General features: G+C 44.2%; 1 protein-coding gene across 25 annotated transcripts in view; it reads right to left on the reverse strand.

Annotated features, from left to right (window-relative positions):
• The window catches only part of MACF1 (microtubule actin crosslinking factor 1), a 339,001-nt gene that overhangs the window by 11,243 nt on the left and 303,268 nt on the right, over positions 1–24,490 (reverse strand). For 14 of the 25 annotated variants that reach the window (XM_043878610.1, XM_043878609.1, XM_043878617.1 and 11 more), the window contains 20 exons: positions 24,244–24,441; positions 23,574–23,702; positions 22,576–22,749; positions 19,209–19,364; positions 18,898–19,104; positions 18,657–18,776; positions 18,067–18,236; positions 16,890–17,049; positions 15,475–15,669; positions 14,982–15,110; positions 14,071–14,214; positions 13,457–13,645; positions 11,321–11,441; positions 10,640–10,803; positions 9,217–9,379; positions 6,941–7,095; positions 6,015–6,089; positions 4,856–4,873; positions 1,814–1,931; positions 953–1,021 (listed from right to left, as the gene is read on the reverse strand). In XM_043878610.1, coding sequence (XP_043734545.1) covers positions 953–1,021; positions 1,814–1,931; positions 4,856–4,873; positions 6,015–6,089; positions 6,941–7,095; positions 9,217–9,379; positions 10,640–10,803; positions 11,321–11,441; positions 13,457–13,645; positions 14,071–14,214; positions 14,982–15,110; positions 15,475–15,669; positions 16,890–17,049; positions 18,067–18,236; positions 18,657–18,776; positions 18,898–19,104; positions 19,209–19,364; positions 22,576–22,749; positions 23,574–23,702; positions 24,244–24,441 — 2,854 coding nt within the window. The remainder of the gene's footprint in view (positions 1–952; positions 1,022–1,813; positions 1,932–4,855; positions 4,874–6,014; positions 6,090–6,940; positions 7,096–9,216; positions 9,380–10,639; positions 10,804–11,320; positions 11,442–13,456; positions 13,646–14,070; positions 14,215–14,981; positions 15,111–15,474; positions 15,670–16,889; positions 17,050–18,066; positions 18,237–18,656; positions 18,777–18,897; positions 19,105–19,208; positions 19,365–22,575; positions 22,750–23,573; positions 23,703–24,243; positions 24,442–24,490) is intronic. The other 11 variants (XM_043878618.1, XM_043878625.1, XM_043878621.1 and 8 more) reach the window with 3 other exon arrangements.

Genomic DNA, 24,490 nt, shown 5'->3' on the forward strand with positions numbered 1-24,490 from the left:
TAAAACTAGCTACTTCATAAAAAGGAATTCCTAATGAAGACTATTACCCTATTATTACTCTGGGTTTATTGGAGTATCTGCAGAATGAGTTAAGAGGAATTTATGAGCATATCTGAATTCATGTGAGAACCTTCATCTTATTTATTTTTTAAAGATTGTTTTGATGTGGACCAGTTTTAAAGTCCTTACTGAATTTGTTACAATATTGCTTCTGGATGTTTTAGATTTTGGGCCGGGAAGCATGTGGGTTCTCAGCTGCCCGACCAGGGACTGCACCTGTTCTCCCAACACTGGAAGGCGAAGTCTCAATCGCCGGACTGCAAAGGTCCTGAAAGTCCCAGGTCCTTTAGCTTTAAATGCTTCAGATTCTGACAATAAATCACATCCAAAGAAGTGATGTAACAGTATGGTAAACATTTCTGTTTGCTTTACAAAGTAAGCTTTATGAATTTAATTATGCAGTAAAACACATATAAGAAGGGGTGGTGGTGGGTATATCAGCCCATGAGACACACAGCATATCGGTTAGGAGCCAGACTGTTGGATCCTAACCCTGTCTTTGCCATTTATTAGCTGCCTCCCCTCAAGAAGGTTGTTTACCTTTTCTGTGCTTCAACTTGCTATTTTATACAATGGAGATAATAATAGTAGCTACACCTCCTAGAGGTGAAAATGTGTTTTTACTGGTAAAATGCTTATAATAGTGTGTAGCATAAAAACCTGTAAGTATTTGTTAAACAGAAACTCAGAACAAACTCCATGGGTACTGTCTCAACAGGCATATTTTATGCTTTGTCAATTTACAATAGTTAGAAGAGCTATGGTTTGGCTATTTCGAAGCATTCATAAAGGCAGCAGGTATCACAGAGCCAAGAGATGCTAAAGTTTAAAAAGCAAAGCCATTCTCAACGGGCCAGGACATGGGTAAGAGGGACAAAGCTTAAAAGCCAACCTATGGGAGACTGACTGGAAATCGAAGAGCTGGAATCAGAGCGCTTTATTTTACTCCCAGGATGGTGCACTAGAATAAAAAATACATAAAACCAAAAAAACAGCAGGAAACGCAGAAACTGGTCAAGAAAGACACACTGGCAGAGAGAGGGGGAGGCCCCTGCGTACCCACATGCAGCTCGGCTAACAGAGGGGAGGGAAGGAGCAGCTGAAGGGGATGCACGACCAGGATCTGACCATCTCCCACTGGCCGCGGCCCCACACGCCTCCAGCGGCAGGCGCCATCGCTCACTCAACTGGCTGTTCTCTCTGGCCTCTGGGCTGGTGTGCCGGCCTTTGTAGGATGAAGCAGACCGAGACCTCACAGGCCCACTCAGGTGACTCCTGCCTGACAAGTGCCCAGGCCCACTGCCAGGTGTTCCTCATCCTCTGGTTAAAGGCGCTCCCCGTCCTCCCCTCCCCAGAGGGGCCTAGTGCCCTCCCTGACTTTCAGACGCACAAATTCCAGGCAAGGTCACCGGCAGCGCTAACAGGGAGCCAACAGGCCTTTTCAGGGCTTCTTTCCAGGCTGGTGTTAGTGTAACACCTCACACGGAAATATCTGATGACACCAATAAATTCCTAATTCCTTTTTACTGCGTTCCCAGAAACCTGTCTCCCTCAATAGCATCCACCCCTCCTGCTCTCTCCCCTGGTCTGCCCTGGCACCCTGACCAAGTTCCCCTCTGCACTAACTGGGATGACATCTGGGCAGCTTAACAACAGACACCAAACAGACCCCACCGCCAGCACCCTTTGGAATCACGAAAGACCAGTGGTGAGGGCGTGGCTGACAAGTAACGTGCTGAGCGCGGCTTCTTACCTCGGCAGGGGTCGTTTTTCACGAGAAACTCATCCAGGGCCATCCACCCTCCGCCGACGCGGACCATCACGGTGCTGCGCAGGATGCGGACCAGCCGCAGCTGCTGGGAGTCCCCGAACTGCAGGGCCAAGGACACAGGTGAGCCGGGGCGCTGGGGGGGCAGGGCGGACGACACGCCCCTAATGGAGCAGACTGTATTCAGATGGAGTGACAAGTTCGCAGTTTGGAGCGAATTTTAACTCTCACTTTTTTGCATTTTTCACAGAAAACTTAAAATATGGAAAAGCTAAAGGTCACTGTCTTGACGTACTTTCCAAGGGTTGTGACCCTGCCCCCAAGGGGAAGCTGGAGGACAGACAAGGCGTTAGCTCACTTTGAGTCTTTCAAAGACGCTGCCCAAATTAAAATCCAGTAATAATTCTTTGTTAAGCTAGTTTTTTTTCCATAAAAGAAAAGGTAGCTATGAGGTAGATGTCAGCTTCTGAATACAGTGTGCTCAAAAGTTAAATGGAAAACAGCAAATATCTCACGTCTCAAGGAAACCCTTGCAAAGCATCATCGTTATTAAAAGTTTAGAAGGAAATCTGATTTTACACATCATTTTAGAAATAAACCCTTAAATATTCTCTAATTGTGACTGTCACCAGCAGAAAATTTTCTTCATTTGAACAAATGATTAGATAGTGTTTATACTAAAATTTAGTTGAAGAAATTAAAATTTTAATCTACCATGCTGACTGTAAGTAGTTTTCAACAATCATTTCGAGATATTAAAACAAGCATGATTTTCTGATATTTATTTTTCCTTTTTTTCCTGCCAAATATGCCAACTTCCCAAGCCTATCAACATTTGGAGTTTCCTATCGCATAAATTATCCTCTTCCCAAAATAAAGAGGCAAGAGAAGAGAATCATGAGATCCCAAAACAAAAATCAAACATATGGTTGGAGAAATGGAATTCCTAAAATTGTTTAATTCAAAGAGAATGTTGGGGGGAGAATTCAATCACTTAAGATTTTCAAAGTTAAAAGGAGAACCATAACTTTGAAACAGGGCACAAAATTTGAAAATGCCAGAAAGGATGTTTGAGAAGGATCCATAATTAACTTCTCTCAAAATCAGTTTTTTTGTGGTAATTCTCCATATGACTTTGCACTCACTCAAGTTCACTGTTAATTTATACAGGCAAGGTGATTGAAAAAAATACCACCCCCAACCCAAGCCCTTATCTTTGAAAATAAAAATCACCCTTCATCTTTCATCTCACATAGGTTATAGGTTTTTATACAAAGTGACTGCAGCCACAGCATGGTGTGGTGTGAGGAGCACTGAAGTGGGGACCAGAAATGTGAGGGAAAGAACGTCCTGTCCCAGGAAGGAAGCTGCCCGCAGACACTGGCCCTGTGAGTGGGAGCAGGGAGGCACCGAGGATTCCATCAGATCCGAGGGCAATGCCAGCTTGCGTCACGGTACGGGGTCTTCTCTAGGTAAGTGAGGGGAGAAGGAAAGGAGCTCTGTGTCTCCCAGAGGCAATCAGGAATGAACCCCAAGCTGAGCTATATTCTTAGATTACTGTGCCCCGTCAATGTGACAAAATGATTTGTCAGCCTATTTGCACGGATTCCATTCCTTTTTCCCCTTAATTTCTTACTAAAGCTCTCTGAAATAGTCTAACTTGCTTTTACTGAGCTATGGGGAAAAGGAGGTTTACCCAAGCCAGAGGCCAACGTGGCTGGGGAAGCCGAGGCCAGAGCGATGAGTGTGGACGGGGAGCACATCTCTACAGACAGGGAGCAGCACAAATCTGGCAGAGAAGGGTTGCCAGGGAAGCAAGGACCCCTGGACAGTCTTAGGGACAACAGTAGGCTCTGTTTCCTTCTCTTAAATGGGAAATCCCTTACAGTGACCTGGGTCATGGCTCTGGTATTTCCCACGTGACTGTGGGCACAGTGGTCCTTAAGGCCTCAGGTGCCTCGTGTATAAAATGAACTTCATAATTCTGTTCCCCACATTGGAATGGACTCCTCTGACCCTCTGCCGGTCAGTGGAGTAGAGGACATCGGTGCCACTTCAGAGGGGCCCTGTACCCACATGTAGTCATTAGCAAACAGGCCCGACCTTTAGGTGCTACTTGCCACTCTTCTGCAATGATTTATTTAAAGTCAGTTTGGCTGTTCTTGTTTTCATTTTCTTTCCATCCTTTGTTCTTCCCACTGGCCCAGAATGTAACTATAGTTAGTGGTTAAGGCAGTGCCTGGAACTCAACATTGATTGAAGGCCTCAAATCCACCAAGTGTTTCTGATTTCATTTCACAAGACAAATTTTACCCATGCAACTTCCTTCCATTTAAAGACATAGGACCCCGGAGCCCTCAAAAAGATCTAAAAGGTTAGAATTACCAAGCAGAGTCAAAAGCATTTAATCTTCTTTACAAGTCTAATTTGATCCCATTAGATCATACTGGCTGGCCATAATTGGCAAACTTCAGGCTACAGCCAAGTATGATTCCACACTACACTTCTCACATACCTTATAATTATAAAATGTAAGTACAAATAACTAAAATATTAATAAGGTATTTAAACAGACTTGAGTACCTTAAATACCCCAAGACTTTTCTGACTTAATGTGCATTACAAATTCTGTGTTAATGGTCAAAAGACTTGGGTGTAAGTCAGAACTGTGCTGTCTGATATTCTGACTTCCAAAACAGAAGGACAAGACTGGGCTCTTTCAGAGGTGGGATAGACTGATATCACAGTTGACTTCCCTGGAACCATACTATGTACTTGTAACGCAGCCCAGCAAAATATTGTTTTTAGCTGATCAAATTTTGAATGGAAAATTATATACACTTGTATCTTTTTCTTTGAAGACAGCTTTAGAACACTTGCCCGGCTAGCAGTTTCTCCGCTTGGTAAGACAACCTGATGTGACCCAGGCATGCTTCAGATTATGTCCTCTCCCCATAGCAAAGAACAGGCAGCATTAGCCACACAGACCATTTCCACCATAAAGTATGATTGCAAGGCACACTGTACCTGATTGCCGAGGAAGAACTATAGACAGTTAAGAGTAAAGGATGGAGGAAATGGAAGGAAAAAAACAAAACAAAACAGAGAACATTTTGTCAAATTAACACTAAGGAATGAAAATCACATAGTCATGTTAACGGTTTCAAGAACAATACATACTGACCATATTCTTATCCAGCTTCAGACTCAGGGCAGACTCAGGGATGTGGTTTTACAAGCTAAGAAGACCTAACTTTTGCACTCTATGTTGCTACTGTTAATTCATCTCTCTCACAGGTAATTAAAACAAAACAAAACCCAACAGACCAGGGTAAGACTGCTTGGAGCCTTATTATAACCCAAGGCTTGGGCTGGATCTAAGGCAGAGCCACGTGACACTCTGCTCCCTGGCTCAGAGCAGCACCGTGGCTCTGCTGAACCTTGAAGACAGTTCTGACGTGCCCATGAATCTCATTTTCGTGCTCCTAACCGGCTGCATGTCACTCTGTCATCTGAAATGGCCACCTAAATCCTCTTTGCCAATCCTAGATCTACCTTAGGACCTTAGAGAATCCTGACATACTGCTGAGTACATTTTAGGAATCCTGTCATAGATTCTTTTTATGTCCCCACCTGGCCCCAAACGAAGCTAAAACACAGCATGGCTCACGGTCATTCATGGCCTTACTCAGCACGGCTTTCTGCAGAAGACTACTGAGCGGGCTAAGAGTCCTGTGGAGCCTGAACACAGCTCTTCTAGCCCTGAGCCTCTGAGCCACATAGGCTGTGACGACCAGCTCCTTGGGGGCAATGGCCAGTCATTAGATAGCTGGTTCCTTATCTTATGGTAAAGGTGCCTCCACGTCCACAAAGACCTGTTCAGTAGTGAAGAGAGGGCTCTGAAATGTCTCCTCTGTTGGATCTCATACAAGCAATTGCGGACCAAATAGGGCACTATTTTCCAGATGCAACTATGTGGGGCTCTGAATCTTAGCCCACAGGACACCTGACACCTGGCACCTGCGGAGATGAGGGCCAGACACTGCATGTCAAGTCCCACTGGCTCTGGTCCTCCAAGCATCGCAAGCAGGAAGCTGGGGTCACCCATCTGTCGTGTCAGGCTCTTTCCTGTAAGGGCCGCACAGAAGGAATGACCACCACGAAGGACTGGTTTTCTCTTTCTTACCCGGTATTTATTCTCTCCAATCTGCTCCACCTGAAACCTTTTAGCACATTTGCACTGAGCCACTTGTCTTGTGACCTATTAGTAGTGAATAAAAACAAAAAGAAAATTGTGAGGGATAAAGCAAGACTCCCTCTTCAAAGAAACAAAGATCTTTACATGTCATCAGAGAAGCTCTTCATTACATATTTTTAGGAATTCCAGGCTTTTAACACATGCGTTTATCATCTATCATGAGTCTCATGGAGACTCGGTTAGATGCTGAATATAAAGGAAATTCACCAGTAATGATACAACACATTCTTCCATCTTGCTTCAAAATTCCCTCAGAGAAATGTGCTAATATGCATGCATCAATATTAACTGACTAATTAACGGCAAATTATGAGTTGATTTAAATCTCTACCTAGGAGCCTGGCCCTGGGGTGCTCTGGGCCACTCCCCAGACCAGGCCCATTGCTTCCCCCATCTCAGGATCAATTCTATGAGCTCCTAATGAATTCATACTTTTTAGCGTGATGCAGTTTTCAATGTGATACAGTTCTTAAATAGGCAGAGAGGTTGGTGGGTATACATCTTAAACACTATGTTTCAACCCTTAAATGCTACATATGAAGATGCTCCTCTGGACCCTGAAGCAGAGTCTGTTCTAGGCAACGTGGTGCCCTGGAGAGGTTCTCTGAAACTGAAGAGCACCACATAGAGATGACTCACGTGAGTGAATTCATCGAGACGGAGCCACAGCTTGATAGCTAGCTGGAGACCCACGGGGGCTCCACCATCCAACAGGGGATCCCCAAACAGAACTCCAGATAATCACCTCCCAACAGACATGCTGAAGGGCTGATATGGCAATTGCACCCGACCAAATTTAGGACAGTAGCAACATGTCATCAAAAATGTACTCAAAATACAATTATTTCTCGTACCTCGTCTTCAATTTTATCTGCATCAGTTGTTGGTCGATAAGCATCCTTGTTGGGATGGAGAGCAGCCACGAATTCATAGTAATCAATATAACCATCCCCATCTCGGTCAAAAATGTCAGCAACGGCAGTCATCTCTAACTTGGTAGTAGGGAACTCTGGAGGAAAATTAATCACATTTTGGAACATTAACTAAGAGGAAAGGCTTACTTGGCTGGTTGGAGGTTATATAAATACTTCTTTAAAAGAATTTGTCTTAACCTTTTTTTCCCTGAAAACCAGTACATGCTCCCTTTAGAAAACTTAGAAAATACAAAAAGTTACAAAGAAGATAAACATCACCCCGAAATATATTATGGCATACTCAGAGCATGCCCCAGAATACACTCAGTTTTTGGCATTTTTGCTAATAGACTCATAACCCTCCCAACCCCCTATGCAATTTAAAACCAGAGACCTGCCACTGAACTTCAGAATATACTTATTCACTCCACTATCGATAGGTCGGATATTTAGATTATTTCAGGAGACAAACAATTTGGAATAAACAGGGTGAAGTTTTTCTACATTTAGATTATTGCTTTGGGTTCCTCACAACTGCTTTCCAAGGTGTGAATGCTACAGTAACCAGAATGAGTTCTTGAGACATAAAGTGAACTACACTGTCTCTCAGATGGAAATCTCTGCTGGCGGCCCACTGTCTCTAGAATAAGATCTGATCCCTTCATGATGGCCAACAACGCCCCACATTAACAGTTGTTTTCTACCTTTCCAACTTTACATCTTACCAATTCTGAGGTCATGACACTCCAGCCATGTTAACCTCTGAGAACCTGCCAAGTTCATTCTCCTCTCAGCACTTTGTACCTGCTGCAGTTCTGCCTCTGTCTCTCCCCTGAAATCTTGACGTGGCTGAATCCTTACCATCACTTAGGTCTCAACTCAGGTATTACCTCCAGACAGGCCTTCTTGGGCCTCTATGTGAAGCAGCACACCTGTGAGATGTGCTCTGTGATCTGGGCAAGTCACTTAACTGAACGCCTCACTTATTCCTTTTGCTAAAAATACATGAGATCATACATTTTGTAAGCTTTTATACAGATGTCAGAAACTGACATTATGAGGGATGTATTGTACAACAAAATGATAAATATAATTAACACTGCTGTATGTCACATATAAAAGCTGTTGAGAGTAAACCCTAAGAGTTCTCATCACAAGAAGTAATTTTTTTATGTCTTAAATTTGTACCTATATGAAATGATGTTCACTAAACTTACTGTGATAATTACTTCATATACGTAAATCAAATCATTATGCTGTATACCTTAACCTTATACACTGCTGTATGCTACTTACATCTCAATAAAATTGGAAGAAAAAAAAATAAATCTGAATTCCTATTGAACAACTGATATTGTGAAAAACTTAAAAAAAATATTTTATAGGCATATCTCATGTCAGTTTCTGGCATCTATGTAACAGCTTATAAAATATATGATCTCATTTACTATGCTTCAGATATCATCCCCTTCTTTTAAACAAATTTAAGGTTTGCACCAACTCCATCTATGCCAAGCAAGTTTATTGGCACCATTTTCCCAACAGTATATGATCACTTCATATCTCTCTGTGTCATATTTTGGTAATTCTTGCAATATTTCAAAATTTCCATTGTTATTATTATTTCTCATGGTGATCTGTGATCAATGATCTCTGATGTTATTACTGCAAAATGATAATGACTTGCTAAAGGCGCAGATGATGGTCAGCATATTTTAGCAATAAATTATTTTTAAATTAAGGTATGTACATCATTTTTTAAGGTATAACACTATTGAATACTTAAAATACTAGACTACAGTATAGTATAAACATAACTTTTATATCACTGGGAAACCAAAAATGTCTAATGATTCTCTCTATTCCAATATTTGCTTTATAAAGGTGGTCTGGAAGTGAACCTGCAATATCTCCAATGTCTGCCTGTACTTAGAACTTCATTATTCACAATAGTTAGCTCCTTTTCTAAACCTTGAATGTGTTTTGCTTGCCATAATGTGTCAAATAAGACCTGATTGTTTTAACTCTAAGCAAAATGAGGTCCGACTCCCCATCAAAACAATAGACCAATTTTAGTAAGCAGGTACATTACTTCTTCTCTAAGACTTCAGCTTTCACTTAAGAAAGACTGTTTAGCCAGAAATATAGCCTGCTTCGACAAAGCAAGTGCAAGGAATCTAGGTGTGACCTGGGTTTGGAATTGTGACTGGACTCACTGGATGCTAGAATGCCATCGATAAACTCCTGACGGGTTATCTTCCCATCCTGGTCCTTGTCAATTCGCCGGAAGAAATCCATCACCCGAGACTTTTTGTGATTCATCCAACGCATATACTTTTTCCTCCAGACATCGAAGTCAAAGTTGGCAAATTCCTTCAACTAGACAGAGATCAGAGGCATCAACAAGACCTACTGTTTTGGCCTTCAAACCTGCCCAGAGCATACCCAAACTTTCAGACATCCAGCAAAGCCATGCAGGCCTTTTCAGGGGACCAACAATGAAATCTCTGTGTTGCCTCTTTTGTGAAGGCACATTGGCTCCTTCACTTAAAGCCATGATTGTTTACATGAGCTGCGGTAAAATGGAGCAGTGAGAGAAACAGTAACTCAACAACCACCATGGAAGATACAGAGAATGCAGAACAAGAGTGGGTGGGGTCGGCCTTGCTTTCCCTTGGCATTTTTTCAAAGGATCATCCCCTCAGATGTAAAAGAATGGATTCTACCCCAGAAGAGAAGTCCTCAGTGTGCCCCACTTATGTGGTGTTTCTTTGGGATGGCGCCAGAGGGAGTGAACTGCCCTCTGATTCCCACTGTGAGTATTTGGTCCTGGTGGACAGCAGCGGGCCTGTGCAGTGGACAAAGTGATGCTGGGCTGCTTGCACTATGCCAGTGACACGGACTCAGGATGACTTAAAACAGTGCAGTGGTTTTCCCCCTGGTCTTTCAAACTCCAAAGTTGGAAGGAATGGGGGAAAAAAAGAAAAAGCCAAAACCAAAAATGCTGAAAACTCAACTGGATCTACAGAAATAACAACAAAAAACACAGAACACTCACTTCTGGGCATAGCTGCTTTGATATGCACAAATGAAAAAATATAAAAGATATTAGAAATTTGTTTTAGAAACTAGGAAGTGAAGTACTATATTTTTCAGACCAGTTAATGATACTTCAAAATAGATTTGCTTTTTATAATCTACTGAAGAATCGACAAATAACAGGATTATAAAAAAACTACTCATTTCATAATTGGGGAGTTTATATCTTTACAAAAAGGGCTCAGTAACAGAGTCATTTTTATGAGATGCTCCACACCTGGCGGTAACTTTGCCAAGTTAGGCTCCTGATTCTCAACCATGGCCGGGCGCTAAGGAGGATGGCGCCACAGGCCGGACCCGCCTGGACTGGCTGACAGCCTGCTTTCCAGGACCAGTGCTACAGCCCGTCAGCTGTTAGCTTCCTCACATGGGTCTTTTCTCCCACGGGGCCTGCAGGACTGAGTCCTGGCCTACACTGCTCTGTTGCTCCTCCTGCAGAAGTAGTAGGTCAAGGTACACGGGTCAGTACCCAGAGCCTCCGAAGGGCTGTGTTTTGATAAGTCACTTCCCTCCAGGGACGGCTGCCCGGTGGGGCCTCACCTCCTCCAGCCGGTCCAAAGCGTCGTTCAGCTTCCGCTGCCGCTCCAGCGCCAACAGCCACACCTGCTGCCAGCGCCCGGAGAGCTGGTTGATCCGTGGATTTTTTGCTTCAGACTGTGAGAGGATTGGCATGGGAGGAGGTGCAGGCTGACTCAAGGACTTCCCTGAAAGGAAAAATAATCATGAGATTAGAAAAGCTGGTTTTGTCCATTCACAATGAGAAGGTGCCATCTGGCTGAACCTAAAGGATCTGCACAATGACATCCGGTCAGTAACTGAGGAAGGAAACTCGGGCCCTGGCCGCACTGAGGCACGGAAGCAGAAACGACTGCCGCTCTCCCCTAGCCAACAAGTACCTGTCTCACACTTTCAGTCGGTTCCGCCCCACTCTGCGGACCAAGGAAACACAATAGTTCTACAGGCGCCAACTTATTTTAGGAAGAAACTACTGTAAACCAATGTAAACAGTCAGCGCTGATGACTAAAATAATCAGAAGGCTGCTACAAATGAATCAGTTTAGCCACCCCCAAATTTCATACCAATTCAAAAAACTGGAGTCTAGCTACTGTCTAAGAAAAGTGAGTTTCAAAAACAGATTTTCATTCCAATCCCATATGGTTTTTGAAATGCTCATCCTCAGTGAGCAGGAAGGACGCCTCCTGCCCAAGGGCACCACGTACTGCCGCCGCCACGGGACTTCTCCATGAAAGGCGCGTGGGCTGGCTCTAGGATCTTCCTCTTGTACGTCTTGGTGACCCGGTCCACATCAGGCTGCTTGCGAGTCATCTCCTCCATAAACGTCTGGTGAACACAAAACAAGAAAGAGTTGAGGGTTTTTTGGACTAAGACGGAAATAGGCAACTTCTTACTAAAAGGGCTAAGCCTGCTACAAATGGATCACTAGAGATGCCTTTAAACATGGCCCCACTCCTTTCAAGAAATATGATGAGTGAGGCACATCATCAAGTACTAGAGACCTGAAAGAATAAGACATGACTCTGAGTATCAGAAGCTCATGGCTGAGTGAGGAAACCAGGCCAGGCAGAGCAATGAGTGGTACCCAGGTCCCCAAAGCAGGCCTAGGATGGGCACACACAGCCCAAGTTGGGCAGGAAGGCTGCCTGGAGGCTGGTGCCTGAGCTGTGTGCTGAGCAATGGGCCAAAGACTGGGGGCAAGGCGGTCCCACGGAAGCCTGAGTGGAGTGAACCAGGGCCCTGATCACTGGCTGAACTGAGGATGCCATCAGAGGTGGGGCAAGAGGGACAGCTGGAGAGGCAGGCAGCACAAGGGTCCAGGGAGGCCTTGTGTCAGGCTGACGGACTGGGATTTTATTCTGAAAGCAATTGGCAAGGGGGCTACAAGTGGGTGGGCAACTGAAGGATTTTGATCCAGAGAAGAGACACCAACAGATCTCTGTCTTAGAGCTATCGCTCCGGCCTCAGTGTAGGAGGCAGGACATAAGATAAAGAGCTGGGTGGAGTGGCACAGAAGTTAGGAACCTAATGCAGTAATTGAGGCAAAACACAGTGAGGGCCTAAGCCAGGGCAGGAGAGGAGCCGCCATGCAGTATTCTGAAAGTAGAACAGATAAGACCCAACAACTGGCTAAACGTAGGGCTACAGAAAGAGAAGAAATCCCAGACACACAGCACAGGCTTCTGTGTTGGGTGACTGAGTGGATGAGGAGCGAGGAGACAGTGTGGAGGGAAGGGGGGTTAGGGCCAGGGCCAGGAAGCAAGGCTGCGGTGAAGTTTCAGAACTGTTTCTGGCTTCCTGTATGTGCAGATGAGGCAGGAGATATGGAAACCCTTGGTGTACAGGTGCTGGCTGAAGGTGAAGGCTAAATACCTTGGGTGTGAGAAGAGGGTTAAGAATGGAACTTTAGGGAACAGCAACCTTAACAAGTGCATAAAGGAAGAAGAGGGCCTCCCTGGTGGCTCAGTGGTACAGAACCCACTGCTAATGCAGGAGACATCGGCTTGATCACTGGAGAAGAAAACGGCCACACACTCCAGTGTTCTTGCCTGGGAAATCCCATGGACAGAGGAGCCCAGGGCCTTAGTCCATGGGGTCACAAAAGAGCTGGACATAACTTAGCGACTAACCAATAACAAAGGAAGAGAAACTGGCTAAGAAGACTGAGCAGCAATGGTCAGACAGACGGTGGTGGTGGAGGGGCGCGGGGGAGAAAGATGGGGGCTGGAAGGTGTAAGGAATGAGGGGTGGGAGCAGACGGGCGAGGGACTGGCCTTGATGCAAGAAGATACTCTTACTCAGGAGAGGAGGGGTCAGTGTAGGTGAACTCCAAGGGAAGCACAGGGCAAGGTTAATCATATCTGCTGAAAGAATTCACACCCAGGGCATTACTAAGCGAGAGCTATACTTGTTTCAGTGTAAGGTATCATGGCTAAAAACCATGGTTTTAACCATGGTTAACAAGTATTTGTCTACTAAGAATATATGGTATATGAAGATAACTCAAGAGTTTTCCTCCATTCAGTTTAGTTCGGTGTGTTGTCTGGCCCATCTCTGGGTTCATGTAATAAATATTTCTGAATCCAGGTGTGATGGGATAGGTCCCAGGTAATGGCACCATGGTGCAGAGGCTAGTCAATAGAAACCAATAGTCAACAGACCCAGCTAACTCATGCCCGGACCCCCGCCCCACGAAAACTGCGAGAGAGTAAGCACGTTTTAAGCTGGTAAGTCTGCAGGAATATGTTCAGCAGCCATTAAAACACGGATGCACAGAGCAAAGGAAATGGGCTCCATGGGCCACGCGGGAAACCTATGACCAGAGGACGGGGTGGGGGTACCTGGTGCTCAGCAATAAGGGCTTTCACTCGGTCGATGTTCTGAGGGATCGGATCCTGATCCCGTTGAATGAGGGTGGTCTCGGCCCACTGGATCCATGCCAGAAGTTCTTCTAAGAGCTCGGCGTTCGCCACCAGTTCCGACAGGGCAGCTTCGAGGCGCTGCTGGTGCTGCTTAGCCCACGTCAGGACCTGCGGGGGAGGGGACCCGGTGGCTCTCAGTCAAGCACATTCCTTATTTTCAAAGCCCCTTTTTGTGTGAGCCTAACAATGACTTTTAGGGAAAAGACCACCCAAGCAGTCAAGAGGCCTCACTCTTGCTCCAGAGACAGAGCTGGAATAAGAAGTCAGTTCCCCTGAAAACAAATGCAGTACACGGTCTTAGACACAGAAGGTCCCTGGAAGGAGGAAAGGGCACGGCATGTGTCCACTGGACGTCATCAAGGAACGTGTTACAATACCAGCACCGTCCTTTCAGGTTTCTGCACATTATCAAGAAAACAGTCACTGCTAAAATGCTAATAACCTGACTCCTGTTGAGCTATTCAGAGTGAGTGAAAGATTCCTTACATGGGGGATGGGACACTTGTGGTCTTCCTGTAAACCTAGGGACTCACCTCCTCAAAGCGTGCCCGGATGATGGTGATCCAGTGCTTGATGGTGGTGATGCAGTCAGGATGGCAGACTGCCAGGATGACTTCTCCCATGGCCACTGCTGTGTTAACATCCACTCGCTTTTCTTCCACTTTCTTCATGAATTCCTAAACAAACAAGATTTGAAACCTTAAACCTACTCTAGCAGCACTGTTAGTTTAGACTGAGAGGAGAAAACCACTTCAGTGTTTTTTTTTAACTGTGTTGACACAGACCTCTAAAGTATGTATTTAGGTGTCTCTGGCATTTTCTTTCCAGTTCTCACAGGTGTGGGAAAGTAAGGGACTTATAGAAGAATGATTTTCAGTGAACGAATGGTAAGGACTAGAAACACAGAAGCTGACCTCCTTCCTGAGCACTCCCTCTTTTTACAAATTCCTGTTTATATTCATTTCCATATGTGTAAACGGTACTGGACAAAAATAGTGACAGCTACAAAACACTACAATGTTTTAACAATACCTAACACAATGCAATCACAAAACCAAGAGTAAAATCTCTAGGTGGGAAATACAAAAATTAAAAAAGGAAACACTTCCCATCTCCTTAGAACAGTCACACTGAGGCCCCAGACACCACATTATGCCCTGCAGCCTGGTGAGCAGCTCTGGGGGCACAGATCAGGCTTGGAGCTGGTCAGGGAGGAAAGCCACGCAAGGTGTATGCAGAGGGGTGGGGGTGGGGTGTTCTTTAGTAAAGCTAGAGCAGCCCATGTTTTCCTCTGGTACTAACACCAGCTGTTTGACTTGCTTATAACCTGCATGTGCCACTTTTGCAAAAGACGAGAGGATGAGTGGTCTCTAGGGGGTCAGAAAACCCACATGTCATTTCCCCTTGTGGGCAGTGTGGGGACCCACACCCTGAGATGGATTACCTTGTGAGTGTCAATGAGAGACTGCAGAGCTTCCGTGTCATCGGGAAGCGCTCCCCGAAAGCGTAGCGTCTGCTCAGCTTCAGAAAGCCACTCCAGAAGCATGTGGATTGTGTCCCGAAACTCTTCTGCCTGAAATAACCAAGCACAAGAGCCTGAGCCTCTCTGTTGGGAGTAACCAACAGAGTAACCAACCAAGCCCAGAGCCTCTGGGACCTCTGCTGAGGTCCCAGACAAGGCAGCCAGAGAGGGGTCTGGCCTGAACTCACTGGCCTATCACAGGCACCTAGAGGCTCTACTGAAGCCCCCAAAGGTCATTTTTCATCTGTGCTACTTTGAAAATCAACTGGAGTCATGATTTCTCTAATACAGACATGCTAAATGTTCTTGTAGAACATCTAGAACATCAATTTTTGACTCCTTGTGAGACTGGCCAGAACCGATCCTGACAAAGAGGCCAGACTGGCTTTGCTCAGGCCCCCCGGTGCTGTCTGACCTGCTTCAAGGCCTGCTCCAGCCGGCTCTGTTTGCAGACGGAGAGTTTGCACACGGTGTCCCAGCGAGTGCTCAGCTCCTGGAGCTGCCCCTTCACCCAAGTGGTGTCATCTCGACTGTTCTCTATCAGTTCCCGGCCTGATCGCTTCAGGACCTGAACGGTTCCTGTTCGCTTTCCCAGTTCCTTCTGGAAAACCTGGAAAGTAGGAGAATTAGTTCATCTCACAAACATTTTGAATTCAAGAAGTAAAACCAAAGAGAAAGTATTCCTTTCCTTCAATTCTCCTTTGATAGGTTCTAATTGTGTGTCTTTTATGCAAATATGGAGGTGGGACCACAAGTGAAAAAGAAGCATCAGAGGACGCGGGTCTGAATGAGGCCATGTGACTTTGGATAAGCTGCTTAACTGCAGTCCCAGCTTCCTCACCTGTGATACAGGGACCATGCTATGCTAACCTCTCCAGAACTGTGGGACTTTTAAAATTGACTTTTATTGGAGTATAGTTGATTTACAATGTTGGGTTAGTTTCTTTTTTTGGGCCACACCATGCTGCATGTGGGAAGTTAGTTTCCTGGTCAGGGATCAAACCCGCATTCCCTGCATAGGAAGCACAGAGTCTTAACCCCTGAACCACCAGGGAAGTCCCTGTTACGTTAGTTTCTGCCGTACAGCAAAGTGCACCAGTTATACATACACATTCATCCACTCATTTTCAGATTCTTTTCCCATATATGTTACTACAGAGTATTGAGTAGAGTTCCCCGTGTTATTCAGCAGATTGTTAGCTATCTATTTTAGATACGGTAGTATGTATATGTCAATCCCAATCATCCAATTTATCCCTCCCCTCTCTTTTCCCTCTTGGTAAGAGCGCACCTGCCATGTACATAAAACTCTGGTGTAATTTCAAGGTAAAGCTGAATGCTTGATGCTGAAGCAGGAGAGCAGTATGCAGTCCAACATACAGGTGTAGGTACTAAATGTTGGTATGCACGGTGCTAGCTTGCCAGGTTCACAAGCAGTTGAAAAAGCACTCATTTTCATTGTAAGAATCAGTGGAAAATGGATATCTTGAGGGTCTCCTGAATTTAAATCCAATTTGATTCAACTGAGACATATAAGATTCAATTGAGACATATAAACAGGAAGTGGGAGGGAACCTCAAAATGAAGCTTACACATCGGCACATCTGAATCAAACCAAGTTTGGTCAGTTCTTTGTGACTGATGCAGAATCCCGGCAGCAGTTTGTTTAAACACACAGAGCAAGGAGCCGCCTCTCCGACAAGCAGAGACACAGGCTCTTTCCGCCTTCCTTTCTAGGGAAGCCCTAGGAGGGCAGCAGGAGCAGAAGGCACACAGGGATGGGGGACCCGATGGCTTCGCCCTCCACACAGCCCAGATCTCACCCCTCACCTTGTGGGCATCCATGAGGTTCATGACGAGGTCCAGGTCTCCGTGGACAGGCTGGTCCTCAGCCAGCTGTGGCTCCACCTTGTACAACCAGTCAACCAAGGCCTGCAGGGCGTCCATGAATTGGCCGGAAAACAGCAGGGCCTCCTCCAGCTTGTGCTGCCTGAGACAAGCACATAAGCCTCACTAATTTTAATGATCCTTTTATGAATGGCCCATAGTTCTGGCCGTTGAAAGGGAATACTGCTTGAACTCTATCTAGAGACCACTGTGTTAGAACAGTTAAAAATATTATAAAAAGTGACTAAGAGATATGTAGGTATGTTTAGGTAAACCACTCTCAAAAATGGATTAAGCACAGTACAGGTGACAGGTAGAGATGCACTTCTGGGATCTCAAGAGTCCAGCTGCTATACACATACACAAACCCTACGACCCAAGGTCTTTTTATTTACATTACACCACTCCAGGAGAGGGGGACGATTCTGTTAATGGCCTGGGGCCAGCAGTTCAACTCCTAACTCTCCATCTGTCATGAGACTCTAGCCTGTCTCTTTACCTCTTTGAAACTCAAGTCACCTCATCTGAAAAATTGGGAGTACAAATAATAAAGAGTTATCATAATGCTTACATAGCATAGTGGGTACAAGTGGATAAAAGTACAACTTTTAGAACTAAATCTCAGCTCTGTCACTTAGCAGCTGAGTGAGCATGGGGGAGTCAAGAAACCTCTTCATGACTCTTTTCTGATCTGTAAAAGGGGGAGGAGAGTACTCCCACCTCAGTGGTTGTTATAAGGATGACTGAGTCTCATGGTGGTTAAAGGAGATACTATATCAGAGGTTTTTGAAGAACATTCAAAACCTGGCATTCCTGAGCCAGGATTCTGGCATTACAAATTGGCGATTTACATATATTTATAGCTCTATTAATACTATTGTTGGCTTGATTTTATAGGCTTCTCTCTTTGTAATACAGTAAGTTTCAAGTTTAAGTAAGATAATTTTAATATATTTTCCTCAAATTACTTCATAATTCATCACTCAATTAATTGGAAATACCAAGATGCTACTGCTACTGATGTGTTAGCTTCATTATCATTTTTACAGAATCTGGTACCGTCTCCTGGTTACTTTTGGGGGACAACACAGAGACCCACGAAGGGGACATTCATGCTCACCTCTCCACAGACTTGCCACAAACAGTGTCCCACTTGTCTCTGACTTCTCCCAGTAAGTTGTCCAGTTTCTGAGTGTCATCAGGGAGCAACGTCTTCTCTTTCAGGGCTCTGCCTGTTCTAATTGTAGTGTCATATACAGGCTGTTTGCCACCAAGAGTTTTCTGGAACTCCTGTTTTCAGAAAAGAAAAAAAAAATGCTGAAAGTCAGATGACACTGAGTTTTCAGGTGGTAACCAGATACAGTATGAATGTCACTATGTCTTAAAATTAACAACAGCTTACCCTGAGGAAATTGGTGAGGTTCTGTTTGTGCCACATACACCAGATCATGACTTTTTCTAAAAGCCCACAGTTTTAGCTGGCTACTCCCACAGTCACTTTGTTTGAACTCTTATTTAAAATAAGCAGTTGTTATGGTTAGACACTGTCTACATGCAAAATGGAAGGCTGGCTCTATGATCTTAACTGTTTAACACTAACTGATCAGTTTTCTTTCAGCAAGCTAAAAGTTTTAGCTTTTCCTTTTTATAGCAAGCTACAAATGTCAGTGAATCCCAAGCTCAGGAATGAAGAGCAGTGAGCCAATGCACCTTATGTTTGGAGAGCTGAAGTTTAATTTTGTCTGGGTCGTTGGATATCTCCAGTTCTGAGTCGAGGTGACTTTCCGCATCTTCCAGCCAATCAATCAGCTTTTTCCAAGCTTCATGGAACTGAAATTATTGAAGAAATAAGTTATAACAGGAATGAACATGCACACAACACAGCACTTTTATCTCAACTCAACAAGTCCAAGGTTGTTCAATAAATTGGTATCTTTCTTTCACAACTTACTTGTTTTGCCCGCTTTCTGGCATCATCCAGCGATCGCCCTCTTTCAATAGATCGCTGGACAACCTTCTCCCATCGAGACTGGACGCTAACCAGCAAATTTTTGATCAAAACAACGTCCTGTTTTTGGCTAAGGAACTTTAACTGATTGCCGGTTTGATCCAGCTCAATGATCTGGTCTCGATGAGCATTTACTTCATTAGCAAACACCTGAGGAGAAAATATTGCTGTTTTTAGACTGGAGCTAAGATTGAGGAGCATCACTTTCAATTGGTACTTGCAAAAGGAAGGCAGCATTGTAATGCCATTGTTACCTTATGCTCCTCTATCTGGGAAAGGACGGTGTTTAGAATCAGGCTGGGAGGAGAAGCGATGTTTAAACTCTGCTCCGCTAGAGTGAGCCAGTTGATAAATTCTTGCAGGGAATTCTGGAATTCTGTTGCCAGGTTGAGGGCCTCTTCCAGCTTTGACTAAATTTTCAGGTGCCATGCACACACACAAAAAGACAAGTACCAAATTCAGGAATTATAGCTTCAAGGACAAAGACGTGAATTGTACACCAAGTGAAAAGACTTCTAAGAAGGAAGCCTCATTTAATCAACCTCCAAACATGCCTTGTTTGCAAAGAAGGGGACATTTTGAATGCTAGTATCTGAAACTCAAGCAACTGTGCTTGGAAAAGCAAAGAGCACAGTTTACAGCTAAGTTGCTTTCTCTGCCATTCCCCACTTCCTGGGACATTAAAGAACAGGAATAAAGCCATTCAAGCCATTTAGGGACCGTAAGAGAACAGGCCCTTTAGTGGTGACAGCTGCAGGATCTCCAACCTGCTTTGGGCAAAGTCTCAGTTTCCTTTAATGCCCTTTTTGTGACATAAAAACAACTAACTGAAAAGCACTTCACTGTGATAATGATGCTCACTGCAATGCTTTCTGTTAAAATATGTTTTCAGAAAATATGGCACCTGAAAATGTCTGAGTGTGAAACACGCTTATGCTGCAAGCAACAAAGGCAATAAAGGTCAGAATATTTCAAGTAAAAATGTGACATCAGATGTAAATTTTTAGTCATTTTGATCTAAATTAGGATGACAAAAACAGTGCTTCAATCAGGATGCAGGCTATTTTTCCATGAATACACCCCAATTTCAGTCTACAAGCTCCATCCTCAGAGACTTCCACCCAGAACATCTGGATGATGGCCTTTGCCTCTGGCCCATCTATCAGGTGGGCAAAACAGGATAATGACAGGTTGTTAAAAATGAATATATGCAGAATTCTCACAGAAAGAAACACCAGAAACACACTAAAAATGTTTATTACTATTAACTGGGTTATGAATGCTTTTTACCTTCCTCTTGGCATTTTCAGGTTACTTCTGTAACCTAACAAATACTATATGGAGAAGGAAATGGCAACCCACTCCAGTATTTTGCCTTGACATTCCATGGACAGAGGAGCCTAGCGGGCTGTAGTCCATGGGTTGCAAGAGAGTCCCATAGGACTTAGCGGCTAAACAACAAACAAAAGCATTGTAAAACTCAACACACCCTATTCCCCTAATACTCGTATTTCCCTTCCTGATCCCTGCTTATCTTTGGGCAATGTCTCCAGGGTTCAGCCTGGCTACAGTTGGAGGGCAGACTTTAACTTTTGGAAGCAGGGTGGTCTCCGAAGCCTCTGCAAAAAATGGCTGGAGGTGGCTGTGACTCCACCCAGACCCCTCCCCTACGCCTGGTCTAGTCAGAAAATAAGTGCCTGGTGTCTACTGGGAGAGCAGGGCAGTGCTCTGGAGTAGGGAAAACTGAGGCCTGCCTGGACTGGCCATTCCAGCAGCCTAGGCCTTGCATCACCCGGGCAGGGGGGTCCCAGGAGTGCTGCCACCTGTCCCCACTCCTGTATCCAGAGGCAGGGCTTGACATGATTTCTGAGTGCCTCCTTTCCCCTGTGGGAGGGCATGGGCTGCAGTATACTGCAGAAGGTGGCCTCCCACCCCATGCCATTCCCCCAGAGCAGGTGGGCGAAAGGGAAGCTGGCTGGGCTAGACTAATTTCCTAGATGATGGGAAGTAACGTCAGTAAAAAACATCAGCTGCCCACCCCCCACCCCAACACTACAATGAGTGTTACAAAAACGCAGGCTCAATATAAACAAAAAAGTAGAAAAATAAAATCTACCTCAATTCTATCAAAGAAAGGTTTAGAAGTCAACACACTGCAAGTTCCCAGATGGCAGGAAATCTTTCCACATCATTTTATCTACATAGTTTTAGCAGAGCTTAATTTTAGCAATTCTGCAATGTACTATTCTTGCAAAATCAAAAATAGTATCTTTGATAGCTAGCCTTCATTTGATCAGTTCACCAACTACAGTCAACCCCTGAACAACACAGGTTTAAGGGCATCGATGCTTTGAAAAGTTGAAAATTCATGTGTAACTTTATAGTCAGCCTTCCATATCCACGGCTCTGACTCCAAAGATTTATCAACCAACTAGGGATTGTGTAGGACTGTAGACATATTCAGCGCGGGGGTTGGGGGGTGGAATTCTGCACACAACTGGACCCGCGTAGCTCAAACCCATGCTGTTCAAGGGTCAAAACTGTATTCCTCGAGGCTACTTGCTCCACTGTTAGGAAAACCCTGTAGAAACTTCCTGATGATGAGCCAGAATCTACCTCGGTTTCTTTAATGAATTCTACATTCAGTAGGAATTATAAACAAGAGCCCATCTAAGAATTAGAACACAGCCATATACTCGGGGTCCTCTACTCATTTTTCATGTAACAAAGTTACCAGACCCCCACACAAGAAGGATTCTAGTAAATTAATGCTTCTCTCAAAATGTTAAATTTATAATGTGAGTGATTTATTTCCTTCTGCCCATTCAAGTTCACGATGACAGAGTTCATGCCTTTATTGTTTCCACTCTACACCTAGTACAGTGCCTAGTACAAACATGCCTAATAACTATTTGTTCAATGGATGTGGCCAATGGATTTGGACACATATTTAATGTTTCATTTGTCCAGCATAGAAACTGTGTGCAGGGGGATATCCTAAAACTCTGTATTCATAAAAAGTACTGTTTGGGGGCAGATGCCTTGATCTCTGATCACTTTTCTTTTGAAGACAATTTGATTTTTGAGGAAAAGTAGGACAAGGCCATATGATTTATTGTTTGTTGAGTTTTGGTAAGTAGAAATCAAATTCTTTGTGAGGAATTATTCATGATACTCCCTGTATATTGTTCCTAACCTCCCATTCTCAAGTCACCAACTCCAACAAAACCTGTTTTTAAGTAGATGGAATACACAGTCCATCGCTGAGCAGTGCCTTAACTGGTGGATGCAGAAAAGGGACACAGTATTATAAATATTATAATATTATATAATGTTATATATATAATATCTATTATATATAATAAATATAAATATTATAAAAGGAAGTAACAGCAGAAACTAGTAGCATCAATGCAACTTGACATGGATGGAAAATAGAAATGTAAAGGCAGAAAAGATGGCTTGATTAGCACAAAACCAATTCTGAGGATATCAGTTCTGCTAGCCTGTCACAATGCAACTGGGTGTTAAAAAAATCCTCCATAGAAACTAGGTAACAACTGCATGCAATCATTAAGAAAACTCCTTAAACAGTAATCAAACTGAACTTTGTGGTGATACCTTTCTTTCTTCCATCTTACTGCTGACCACATGCCACTTTTGTTCCAAGAGTGCTACGCTCTGTTCTGTCTTTGAACCGGATCCTGAGTCATCACGGCTGAGAAGCATTAGCCTACCCTTGTCAAGCAGCTGATTGTAAGTCTCTTCCTTGGCTTTGAGCTGGGAATAGAGTTCCTTTAAGAAAGGGCAAGAAAGAGGTCAGTAATGCCAATTTCCTCAAAGTCACCCACACACAGATTTACCAGCATAGTTTGGAAAAGCTGAGGAAGGTCTCATTTGGATTAAAATCCTTCCTTTTAGATTCAACTTATGAACAATTAGGGAGTAAAACCCACCATTTTTCCTTAACATAATTTTGTCACCAACAGAATTTTTTAAGGACCAGTGACCACAAAAATGGACCCCAATAATTTATTTCTCCTTTTGCTGAGGGATTTGCCTAGAACTTACATTGCCTTTTGTTCTCGGCCACTATCTTGAAACATTGTCAGTTTCTATTGGATTTCCCTAAACCATCCCCCACTAAGAAGTCTTTTTCTTTTCTTTTCCTTTTTTTCCATTTTTTGGCTGTGCTGCACAGGCAAGCAGGATCTCAGTTCCCCAATCACAGATTGAACCTGTTGCCCCTGCAGTGGAAGTGTGGAGTCTTAACCACTGGACCACTAGGGAAGCCCCAGTAGCCTTTTTCTTAAATACCACCATGTCTGTGTCTATTTGTCTTCTTGATACGCTCACTTTCAAATCAATATTCTTGCGTCAGACAATCTGATTAACTTGATTTGCCAGCTCACCAAGGTATCTCTTGCCAATTCTTCCCTGTTGCTACTGCTGCCTATCATAGGATGCTAGAAACCTGTATATACACACCTACCCCCAAGCACTATACTATCAGTAAAAACATACTACTTGGTAGACTCTCAGATGCACATGTCTCTGTAACTTCAGAAAGGAGCTACTGAATATGGGATGCCTATGATCAACTTCAAGAAATCTATTACCATGTGTGTATCAAGCTGTTCCCTAGCTGTTTCAGGAAGTCCTCCTGTGGGCTTCGATGCAGAAAGTTGGGTCTCCATTCTAGTCAGTTCCAAGAGGAAATCTTCAATTTCACTGTGGAAACCCTGGGCCTTTTGAGAAAAGACATTAGGAAGGTCAGTAGTCAATTCTAGTTTCCAAAGTAAACTCTCTAAATGATCACACAAGGAATCTTTAAGGGAGGAATCCGGCGCTGCTCTCAGGCAGGGCTGCTCTGTTGCTGGATGAGCATGGGGCCAACATATTATATTTACAATTCAGCAGAATCCTTCACGCTTCGCTGTAACAGGGACGTCTGATTCAACCTGATGAATTGACTAAGGTAGTGCTGAATTTGGATATGGAGGAACCTGACTTGATCCAAGAAATAACTTGATCTGAGAACAAGGTTTGTCACCGCAAAGATCTAACTTTGAATAGGAGATGGAGGCAGTGGACCACAAACTAATCCAAAAAGAATGACCCAATTAAAAGCTGTTCTTTCCAGACAACCTCCAGCACAGAATTGACCTTCCTCTCAAGGCAGATGGTTCTACACCAAACTGCTTTCCTTTCGTCGACTTAGACGCACTTTCTTCCAAACGTTACGTGCGCAGCTCCACGGGTACTAACGGGTACTAACAGTGCATGTACCTGCTGCAGTGTCGACTGAAGCTGCTGCTCCCGCTCCTCTGTCTTCTGTAACACTGACTCCCAGCATTGGTTCATGGTTTCCAAACGGCTCCTTAAGCTGCTGGCATCGTCTCCAGCACTAGACTCAAGAAGCTCATTGCCAGCTTTGTTGACTGTTTCCACTGTGGCTTGATGGGCCAGAACGTCATTTTTTAGAACCTAAAAAATGTTTAACAACATAATTTATCTCTACAGGTATCATTAAGCC

The sequence above is a fragment of the Cervus elaphus genome, chromosome 20 (genome assembly GCF_910594005.1).
Source record: "Cervus elaphus chromosome 20, mCerEla1.1, whole genome shotgun sequence".
Taxonomy (NCBI): domain Eukaryota; kingdom Metazoa; phylum Chordata; class Mammalia; order Artiodactyla; family Cervidae; genus Cervus; species Cervus elaphus.